Raw genomic sequence first — 12,019 nt, 5'->3', positions numbered from 1 at the left:
TGAGGCAGGGTCTGGTTCTGTCACCCAGGCTGGAGTGCAGGTGGAGACCTCCTGGGCTCAAGTCATCTTCCCACCTCAGCCTCCTGAGTTAGCTGGGATTACTACAGGCATGTGCCACCAAACGTGGCTAATTTTTGGTCTTTTTAGTAGAGATGGGGTTTTACTGTTGGCCAGGCTGGCCTTGAACTCCTGGCCTCAAGTGATCTGCCCACTTTGGTCTCCCGAAGTGCAGGATTACAGGCGTGAGCCATGATGCCTGGCCTGATGGCAGGTGATTCTTACTAAACTCTTAGAGTAAAATTATAGTAGGCTTATTAATATATTCATGTGTTTGAATTGGACTTTATTTCACAAATAACTTCTGGCTGTCCACAGATCATATATTATGTTCCTATTGGTTAGGTTTTTAGCTTACTGTTTTCCAAAAAGAAGATTATGTCATATGTAAACAAGGATAATTTGACTTCTTACATTCCAATTTGGATGCTATTTGTTTCCTTCTCTTGTCTGATTGTTCTAGCTGGGTCTTGCAGTACTCTGTTGAATAATAGAGGTGAAAGTGGGCATCTTTGTGTTCCAGATCTTAAAGGCAGAGCTTTCATATTCAGTAGTATACTAGCTGTGGGTCTGTCACATATGACTTTTATTATGTTGAGGTATTTTCCTTCTATACCAGTTTGTTGAGGGTTTTTATTAAGAAAGAATGTTGAATTTTGTTAGAGGTTTTTTTCATTATCAGTTGAAACGATCATATGGTTTCTACCTTTATTGATATGTATAGCATTGATTGATTTGCATATGTCGAAATCTGTGCATCACAGGGGTAAATCTCGCTTGGTCATGATGAAATGATCTTTCTAATGTATTGTTGAATTTGATTTGCTAGTATTTTATTGATGATTTTTGCATCAATATTTATCAGAGATATTGGCTTATAGTTTTATTTTTTGATGTGTCTTTGTCTGGTTTTAGAGTCAGGGTAATACTGGCCTTGTAGAATGGGTTTGGAAGTATTCCCTTCCCTTCTATTTTTCCAAATAGTTTGAGTAAGATTGGTATTAGTTCTTCTATAAATGTTTGATAGAATTCAGCAGTGATGCTATCAGGTCCTCGGCTTTTTTTTTTTTTTTTTTTTCTGGGAGACTTTTTATTATGGCTTTGATATCATTACTCATTATTGATCTGTTCAGGTTTTGGGTTTCTTTCTGGTTCAATCTTGGTAGGTTGTATGTGACTGGGAATTTATCTATTTCTTCTAGATTTTCTAATTTATTGGCATATAGTTACTCATAGTATCCACTAATGATCCATTGAATTTCTGCAGTATCAGTTGTAATGTCTCATTTTCATTTCTGATTTTGTTTATTTGGATCTTCTCTCCTTTTTTTCTTAGTCTGGATAAATGTCAGTTTTGTTGAACTTTTCAAAAAAAAATGCAGCTATTTGTTTCACTGATCTTTTGTATTGTTTTCTTCACTTCAATTTCATTTATTTCTGCTCTGATCTTTATTGTTTCTTTTACTAATTTTGGGTTTGGTTTGCTCTTGGTTTTCTTGTTAAGATGTGTCATTAGATTTTTTTTTTTTACCCGAGATGGAGTCTTGCTCTGTCACTCATGCAGGAGTGCAGTGGTGCCATCTCGGTTCACTGCAACCTCTGCCTCCCAGGTTCAAGTGATTCTCCTGACTCAGCCTCCCGAGTAGCTGGGACACAGGCACTTGCCACCACGCTGGCTAATTTTTGTATTTTTAGTAGAGATGAGGTTTCACCATGTTGGCCAGACTGTTCTTGAACTCCTGACCTCAGGTAATCCACCCACCTTGGCCTTCCAAAGTGCTAGGATTACAGGCATGAGCCACGGTGCCTGGCCTCATTAGATTTTTTATTTCAAGTTTTTCCTGTTTTTTGTTTTTTTAAAAGATGGGGTTTTACCATGTTGGCCAGGCTGGTATTGAATTCCAGACCTCAGGTGATCCACCCACCTCGGCCTCCCAAAGTGCTAGGATTACAGGTGTGAGCCACCTTGCCTGGCCTCCTGCTTTTTAATGTAGGCACTTATAGCTATAATATTGCCTCTTAATACGGCTTTTGCTGTATCTTATGGGTTTTTGTATGTTGTGTTTCCATTATCATGTGTTTCAAGAAATTTTTCAACTTCCTTCTTAATTTCTTCATTGATCTACATTCAGAAGTACATTAAGACATTAGCCTTTTCTTGGGCACCAGCTGTATGTTTGTACTGTACTCAAATTGGTCATATAAAAGTTAACATCTGTTTATAATTCAATTCACAAAATGTTTCTCACATTTTGTCAGATTGCTTTTTCCTTTAGTTTTAATTTCATTCAGTAGATAAGGTGCAGCATTTATTATTGAGGCATTCTTCTTAGTTATTTAATAATTGCTTAGATCTAGTATGACTTCCTCCTTTTTTTTTTTGTGAGACGAAGTCTTGCCCTGTCATCCAGACAAGATTGCAGTGGCGTGATCTCAGCTCACTGCGACCTCTGCTTCCCAGGTTCAAGTGATTCTCCTGCCTCAGCCTCCCAAGTAGCTGGGTCTACAGGCATGTGCTACCATGCCCAGCTAATTTTTGTATTTTAGTAGAGACGGGGTTTCACCATATTGGCAAGGCTGGTCTTGTACTCCTCACTTTGTAATCTACCGGCTTCGGCCTCTCAAAGTGCTGGGATTACAGGCATGAGCTACTGTGCCTGGCTGACTTCCCCTTTTCAAACTTGGAATTAAATCATAATTATTTCAAGTCATTTCTTAAAAATTTCTAACTGCTGTATAATTTTACCTTGTTTCTTGTAAAACATTGGTCAAATTAGTCAACATATCCTAATCAATATTCAGTAAAAATCTTGGGTAAATCCTCTTATTGCACTACATTGTAGATCTATTACTTAACCTCCCTCCCTCCTGTTTTTAAACATTTCCATGTAATAAAATGAAATGTTGGGCTAAATTCATTCTGTCTTGTAAAATTCAGCATTATGCATGCTCATAAATATGATTTTGTGACTCTTAATGGCAGAAAAGATAAAATATGTTGCCATTTTTGTCTAAAGTCGAGTTATTAATAGAGGTATGAGAAAGTAGGTTCTGTGTTAGTGGATTCTGGATAGGCTGTAGGAGAGAGAGAAGCCTCAGACTCTGGGAAAGAGAGAAGCCCAGACTCTGCAGAAGCCAACTTGTAATTTGGCAGATGGCTCTGAGGCAGAGGACAACAGACCAAGGGTTCTTACAGACTTTAGCCAGCTTGGCTATAGGACTGTAGTGATTGGATGGTTTAGTCACTTGAATTGCTCTATGTCCTCTACATTGCCAGTAATGGAGGTGGGTTCACTTTTTAAGGCACCAAATAAATACCAAAAGTTCCTACTTTTTGATTTATTTTGCAAGGTCATGTATACACATTCAGCACCAACCATGTGCTTATATCATGAGTCAGAATGAGATCTGTACCTTGCTGTTTAAAGAGTTACATAATTACACCATAAAAGAACCAGAGCTTTCTTTTAAGGCAGGATGTAATTAATGGCTAAAAAAAAATAGGTTATTAAAATACCTGTGGTAGGAATTTGGGAATAGGAATTGAGGGGTGGAAGAAGTTGCTAAGGATCAAATTCTTGAGGAACTGAACTGTTCATGGGGATTTCGCAATAATACCTGATGTTTATATGCCACTTAACAGAATGAAAAGCTCTGATCACATTTAATCCTTATTGCAATTTTGTAAAGCAGCAGTGTGCTCTGCTTTTAATCATCTGTGTAAAAGATGAAGAAATTGATGTTTACAGAAGTCAGGTGGCTTGACTGCAGTTATATAGCTGTTAAGAGCAGAACTAAGATTTCATTTTTTAAATATATTCATTCACTCATTAACTCTTTAGACTTTTATTAAAGGTCTGTATGTTGCAGCCACTTGCTGTGTTCTGGGGATATGAAGATTACAGCACTGTCCTCACATCTTAGTGTTTAATAGGCTTAAACTCGGGTCTTTCTTTTAAGTCTATTCAGTTTGTTTTCTTCAGCTTCCTTGAGTTTCAAGATGAATGAAGAATAGTTACAGGTTCAATAAGCACATTGTTGAGTGATCAGCTTTAGGTGGGAAGACACATAAGCAGAGTTGTGAAGGTGACAATTAATAAAGAGAGCATGTATTTTGAGAAAAAGATTTAGACAAAGGTGGTAAACAGTTTAGGTTAATCAGGTGTGGCTTTAGAGGCCTATAAGTTTTGAGTTGTAAGAATCAGAAGAATGCATGTATATCATACATCTATCATATAGATAAATGCTGAAGCAAGACTTTTTGAAGTCTATGTAGGTTCATACAGTTAGAATGTGCTCACATTCTTGTGAAATACAAGATAGGTTAGGAGCTATTTATAGCAGGAGATAATCACTGGATAGTATTAGAAAAGCCTGGATTCTAGTTTTAAACTACTTACCATCTGTATGATGTTAAATAAATATATAAATAACCTTTTTGAACTTCAACTTTTATATCCATATGTAAAATTATCTGTATGGGGCCTGAGCACAGTTGATTAAATGTTTGTCTAATGAATCAGTAAATGAAATAGAGAAAATAACATTTTCCCATCATACTTTTTCCAGTTACTGTAAGGATCAACACTCCAGTAAGTACTCTATAATGGTACTGTCCAAATTTTTAGAAAATTGTTACTAATAACTAACTTTTTTTTCCTCTTTTGAACAGCTGCTGGACAAGGCCACATCGAGTGTTTGCAGTGGTTGATTAAAATGGGAGCAGACAGTAATATTACCAACAAAGCAGGGGAGAGACCCAGTGATGTGGCAAAGAGGTATAAATCTGTCTTCTTTACTCTTTTCTTTTGTTTTTAAAGTTTTGCATATACTTTCTTGCACCCAAAAATCTCTGAAGATTTAATGAAATCTTAGAGGACTCAGTAAATACAGATGCAATGACAATTTTCAAGCTGAAGTTACAGCTGTCATTATATCAGTTTTTCTTTCTAAAGCAGTAATTCTCAACTGGGAGGTAGTATTGTCCCCTTTCCTAGTGGGAGGGATATTTGGAAATGTGGGGGAGGGTTGTCGCAATGACTGGATACCTTCACTAACTGGAGGTTAGGTCTAGGAATGCTAAATGTTCTGCAGTGCTCTGAATAGTAATGCATGCATTGCCTATTGAATGCTGTGTGAAAAAAGAAATAGTCAACATTAATAATGGAAAAATAAATCACATGGGTTTTGAAACATATTTTGGTATTTACATCTGAATTAAATATAGCATGTATTATTAAACATAGCCAACTCATTTGAGTTAGGTTCTCAAGAAATAAGTAGTCCCTCTGTTTGTTTATGTGGTTGTTCTGTCAGTCACCTTTCCATATACTTACCATGTTCCAAGTTGTGTGATTAGTGGTAGAAATACAAAGGGGAGAAAACACAGTCACTGCCCTCAAGGAGCTTATAGTATTGTGGAGAGACAAATATGCAAATAAAATTCTTATTAATTCTAATTTTTTTTTTTTTTTTTCAAATTTTTTTTTTTCTTTTTTAAAGATGGGATTTCACTATGTTGGTCAGGCTGGTCTTGAACTCCCAACCTCAGGTGATCCACCCGCCTTGGCCTCCAAAGTGCTTGGATTATAGGTGTGAACCACCACACCTGGCCTAATTCTAATTATTATACCATATTACGTGGTATGTGTAAGGTACACTGAGAACATAGTAAGTCTTTCTGTTTGAAAGTTGTAAGAGAGAACTTTAATACAGAGAATGGTAAAAGTTATGGAGGAAACTGCATGGGGACAGAATTTAGATAGAGGTCAAATTTTTTTTGTGGAAGGAATATTTATGTTGACACTTGTAAGCATAAGTGTATATGTTAAGAAGGAGTTGTAAGGCAACACCTTGTATGTTTGAGGAACTGCATGGGGATTAGAAGGCTGAAATCTAAAGTAGGGAGTGTGGGCTAACAATGGCAGATGAGGCTTGATGATATGCTGTGGTCCAATCATTTGCTAAGTTGCCATGCAGCTTGTGTTTGTGAGCTCATGTTCCCCAAAAATTTATTTATGGAATTTCTTTGATGCCTTGGAATGTGGTTTTGTTGTTCCATGTACCTGGGATCATTGTAAACTCAGGTCTATTTTATTGTTTTAAAATGGCTTTATTAGGGTATAATTGACATACTATAAAATGCATATGTTTGTACAGTACAACTGAGTTTTAATATATGCATATCCTGTGAAACAATTTTCACAGTTAAGATAGTGAACATCTTCATCACCCTCAGTCTCCTGCCACTTTATAATCTCTCTCCCTTTGACTGCTCCCCAGTGTGGCCAAGCAAACAAAACGCTAATCTGCTTCCTCTCACTGTAGATTAGTTTGCATTTTCTAGAGTTTTATATAAATGGAATCATACAATATATATTTATGTCTGGCTTCTTGCACTCAACATAATTATTTTGAGATTCATCTATGTGTATTAGCAGTTCATTTCCTTCTAACGATGAGTAGCATTCCATAGTATTCCGTAATTCAATTATCCACTCACAGATTTGAAGTACATCTTGATTGTATCATTTTTTGATGATTATGAATAAAGCTGCTATGAACATTCATAAACAGGTTTATGTGTTAACATGTTTTCAGTTCTTTGGGTGAATCTATGAGTAGGAGTTCTGGATTATATGCTAAGTGTATGTTTAACTTTATGAGAAACTGCCAGAGTGCTTTCCAAAGTGGCCATACAGATTTGCATTTCGAGGGGCTGGCCGCAGTGGCTCACACCTACAATCCCAGCACTTTGGGAGGCCAAGGCAGGTGGATCACTTGAGATGAGAACTTCGAAACCAGCCTGGCCAATGTGGTGAAAACTCATCTCTACTAAAATTACCTGGGCATGGTGGTGTGCACCTGTAGTCCCACTGTAGTCCCAGCTACTACTCGGGAGGCTGAGGCAGGAGAAAAAAAATTGCTTGAATCTGGTAGGCAGAGGTTGCTGTAGTGAGCTGAGATTGTACCACTGCACTACAACCTGTGTGACAGAGCTAGACTCTCAAAAAAAAAAAAAAAAAAAAAAAAAGAAGTTTGCATTTCTACAAGCAATGGATGTCAATTTCTGTTGTTCCACATTCTTACCATCATTTGGTATTGTCAGGGTCTTTTTAAAATTCTAGTAATGAAATAGGTATGTAGTGGTATCTCATTGTGGTTTTAATTTGCATTTTTCTAATGAAAAATGAATTTGAGCATCTTTTAAATATACATACTTGCCATCTTTATATATTCTTTGATGAAGTGATTATTCAGATCTTTTGTCCACTTTATTGAATTGTTTTCTTGATATTGAGTTTTAAAGGTTCTTTGTATATTCTGGATACTAGTTCTTTCTTAGATATATACTTTGCAAAGATTTTTCCTTTTTATCAGTTGTATCTTGTTTTTTCATTCTGTTAATGTCTTTGAAGAGCAAAATTTCTTATTTATTTATCCTTTTATGGATTACTATTTTGGTGTCATATCTAAAGAAGTCTGATTAACACAAAGTCATGAAAAATTTCTTTTATGTTTTCTTTTAGAAGTTATATAGTATTAGCTTTTATATTCAGGTCTGTGGTCATTTTGAGTTAGTTTTTGTATATGATATGAAGTATGAGTCCAAGTTCTTTTTTTGCATATGGGTATCTAGTTCTAGACTATTTGTTTAAATGACTATCCTTTCTCCACTGCCTTTGTGTCTTTGTAAAAATCAGTTGTTGATGCATGTGTGGGCTTAATTCTGAACTATTTTGTCCATTGATCTATTTATGTATTTTTGCATCAGTATCATATAGGTGATTGAGTACTGTGGGTATGTATGAAGTTTTCCATAATTTCTGGTCCACATTTTTTTCTCATGCAACAAAATGCTTGATGTGGGTGCAGTGTTATTTTAGAGATAAGCTTGAATCTAGCATAATGTAAGCAATCAGTAAATGACAGCTGTTAAATTACAACCTAGTAGTAGAGATAATGAATTCTATAAACCTTACAACTTCCTGCATATGTTTATTTTTATTTATTTATTTATTTATTTTTTGAGACGGAGTTTTGCTCTTGTTACCCAGGCTGGAGTGCAATGGCGCGATCTCGGCTCACCGCAACCTCTGCCTCCTGGGTTCAGGCAATTCTCCTGCCTCAGCCTCCTGAGTAGCTGGGATTACAGGCACGCGCCACCATGCCCAGCTAATTTTTTGTATTTTTAGTAGAGACGGGGTTTCACCATGTTGACCAGGATGGTCTCGATCTCTTGACCTCGTGATCCACCCGCCTCTGCCTCCCAAAGTGCTGGGATTACAGGTGTGAGCCACCGCGCCCGGCCGGCATATGTTTATTACTATGTCTTTAATGATTTGCAGTACCTGGTAGGAGGTAATGTATGTGTTTGGTTATGTAAGTATGAGAAAATAGGTTTTAAGGTTTTTGTGTTTAGTGAGTAATTCTTCAAGTCCTAAGAAAATATATTAAAAATTCCAGTTGGCAAAATTGTGGAAAATATGCAGATTATATACAATCACAACAACAACTCCAAAACCAAGAGTACATTACTGGAATCTTCACAGAAATGTGGGAAAGATTAAGGAGAATTAGAAAACATGAATGGAAAGGTTATTTTTAAAAATTAAATTTCAAAGCCATATCAAATGGTTTGGCTTGAGGAAGGATGGAGATAGAAGGGTCTAGAGCTGTATTACTAGTTAGCCCTAAAACTGGAATTAAAATAAATTTTATAATCTAAATTAGGCCAAGAAAAGGCAATAACTGTAAGTAATCAGGGAGGGTGATTCTGGGTCCTCTATTCAGTTGAGTGTGCTTAAGAGCATAACACATATTATTTTAATATTGGATCTCCATTCCCAGTGTGTTTTTGCCAATAAAAAATTATAGAATCAGTGTTTAATACGAATACTTGTCCTTAGTCCCAAGTAAATGTGTTTCTCACGTAGTTGAATATATGTCAGATTGTCACTGACCTTCAGATTTTGGCTCCTTGGCTGGTGAGCGCATTGGTAGTAGAGTGTACAGAGTGTAATTCCTTAAGTTAAATGCAAGCTGCAGTTCCAATTTGAAGAAGATTATGAATCTGATTAGTTTATTGATTCTCTTCTACAGGTTTGCCCATTTGGCAGCAGTGAAGCTATTAGAGGGGCTACAGAAATATGATATCGATGAAGAGAATGAAATTGATGAAAATGATGTGAAGTTTTTTATAAGACATGGTGTTGAGGGAAGCACTGATGCCAAGGATGATTTATGTCTGAGTGACTCAGATAAAACAGATGCCAGAAGTAAGTATGCTGCCTCTGTTGTGATTTATCCTTTCAGAAGTACCATAGCAATTTTTTGCCACAAACTTGGAAATTATTATGAAGACAAATACTGCCTACAAAGTAAAATAACTTGATAATATTTTTGGAGGAACCACAACTAATATAAGTTTTTGTACTAGGGTTGTTGAATATATAAAAAGTGTAAGACATTGCCTCTGTCCCTCAGGGGATGGAAAGTTATATAAGAAAATATTTAAGTATTTTCTTCAGTAGCTCAAGGGAACTGGGAAAGAAACATCTCAAGGATTGCCATGGTTAGTTGGCAGATGATCACTACAGACAATAATAGCAACAAATATTTATTGTCTACTATGTGCCAGCCACTGTTGTAGTTATTAAAGTAATGGTGAACAATACAAAGGAACTTCATTCGAGTGGTGGTAGTCAGGAGGGAAGGTGATAAGTAATGGATAAGAAAATAGACATATAAAGAAAATAGAGTGGTGCTATAGATAAGACAATTATTAGGCCTCTCTGTGGTCGTGATGTTTGAGGAGAGACCCGGGTGATGAGAATGAGTCCTATGAAGATCTTGGAAGAACATGCCAGCAGAGGGAACAGTGCATGTAAAGGCCATTATGTAGTATTGGGAATGGTCAGTGTGGCTAGAGTGGAATCCCTAAGGAAGTGGCAAAAGATAGTTTTGAAGGGTCAGCAGGGACCAGTCAGATCGTATAGGGCCTGTTAAGCATTTTAGATTTAGATTTTTATTTTATTTGTTCATTTTTTTCCCTTTTTTCATTACAAAATCTCAGCATATAGATTTTATTTTAAATAGAAAGACATTGTTGCAGTTCAGGATGGAGAATGATGTGATCTTATTCATTTTTAAAGACAGTATCACTCTATCTGTTCCGTGAATGATATACTGGGAGGTGGAAAAGAGCATAGCATTTCAGATGGGGTATGAATTAGGTGGGAAAAGGATGAAATTCCTGATACAATTATATCCTGATTCCAAGGATACTAAATTAGAATTGTACAAGAACAGATGTAGAATATCTGCACAGATTTCCTGGGCTCCTAGAGTTTCCTGATGTAGGCCTGTAACTAACAGTGATATTGAACATCTCATTTCTTGTTTTGCTTCACTTAAGCCTTTTAGGATTTGCTGATAGATGTGGCTATGAGGTGTTAGAGAAAAAGAAGGTAATCAACGGTGACTTAGATTTCTGGCTTGGGGAATTTGGTGAAGGGTAGTAAGTTTAAAATAACTATTCATTCAGGATAGAGAAGCAGGAAGGCTTTTCAGAAGTAGAATTTGGCTTGTCTTGAAGGGTGGCCAGGATTTTGATAGGCAAAATGGATGAGGAACATTCCATTCATCCAATACATATTTGATTTGCTTTGTTTTTCTTCAACTCATATTTGAATATTTACTGTGTGCACAGCCCTGGGCTACAGAATAGGGTAGTGCATCAGAAATAGTCCTGCTTTCTGGAATTCAGAAAACATTCTGAACCTGCTCAAGATAGTTCTAAAAGTAGTCACTGAAATTGTACATTGTCAGTTCTTTCTTTCCCATCATTCAACATGTATTTATTGAGTATCTGTTATGTGTCAGGCACTATTCTAGGTTCAAGGGTTACATTGGTAAACAGATAAATGATTTCTCCATATTTGCTTATTCCTAAACTGGTTCAATTTTTAAATTGTTTAAAGCTATGAAAGTGTTGATTATCCGCTCTTTGAGTTCCTTGACAACAAGATTAATAACTTACCATATTTGTTAGTGGGATTTTCTAAAATAGTTTTATAGATTTAACTTTTTTTCTTTTATACTAATTGCATTATGGAGACATGTATCTTCCAAATTTAATTTTTCATAATTGTCATCTGAATGACAGTCTTTTTTCCATTGAATATTGTCTTAGTATGCTTGGACTTCCATAGTAAAATACCATAGACTGAGTGGCTTAAACAACAGAAATTTATTTTCTCACAGCTGTAGAGGCTGAAAGTCCCAGATCAAAGTCTGGTAGGATTGGTTTCTGGTGAGGGCTGTCTTTCCGAATTGGACAGGTTTATGTCCTCACATAGGGGAGTGAGAAAACTCTGGTTTCTCTTCTTATAAGGACACTAATCCCATGGGACTAAGGCCCTACCTCATGTCATCTAACTCTAATTACCTTCCAAAACCTCCCCTCTCCAAACACCATCACACTGGAGGTTAGGGCTTAACATATGAATTCTGGGGAGACACATTCAGTTCATAACAAGTGGTTATGACCTATATTCCAGATTAGTCAGTGAGTAAAAGTAGGAGTGCTTTCTCTCAAGGAGACATGTGGTTTCATGCAAATGGACTTCCGAGAGGCAGCAGGACGCTAGCTTATCATAGTTTTATGTTTATTATATTACATGAACATATTGAAACTAAATTGAAGTCTAGTAATTGGAGCAAGTTTTAATTTCTGTAGAATTTTTGCTGGGCTTGGCTACTGGCATATTACTTTCCTACCAGAATTTTTGTTCCTCAAAATCCTAACAAAATGGCTTACATTTCAGTAGTGTTTTATAGTTTATAGAACACTTCCATGTATTCTCCGTTATTCACAGTAAGCATATAAGGTAGGTAACATCTGTTTTTGTTTTTTTTTTAAGACACAGTTTTTTTTTTTTTTTTTTTTTTTTTTTTTGAG

The 12,019-nt window shown here is 36.2% G+C and overlaps 1 protein-coding gene across 1 annotated transcript in view; it reads left to right on the top strand.

Annotated features, from left to right (window-relative positions):
* ANKRD42 (ankyrin repeat domain 42) overlaps positions 1-12,019 on the top strand; it is a gene marked incomplete at its 5' end in the record, with an annotated part of 83,708 nt that overhangs the window by 49,643 nt on the left and 22,046 nt on the right. The window contains 2 exons of the mRNA XM_032295679.1: positions 4,730-4,835; positions 9,160-9,335. Of these exons, the coding sequence (XP_032151570.1) occupies positions 4,730-4,835; positions 9,160-9,335 (282 nt within the window). The remainder of the gene's footprint in view (positions 1-4,729; positions 4,836-9,159; positions 9,336-12,019) is intronic.

Source organism: Sapajus apella, unplaced genomic scaffold (genome assembly GCF_009761245.1).
Source record: "Sapajus apella isolate SASKATOON/1434 unplaced genomic scaffold, GSC_monkey_1.0 scaffold34, whole genome shotgun sequence".
NCBI lineage: Eukaryota > Metazoa > Chordata > Mammalia > Primates > Cebidae > Sapajus > Sapajus apella.
This window is presented reverse-complemented; position numbering and strand designations above follow the sequence as displayed.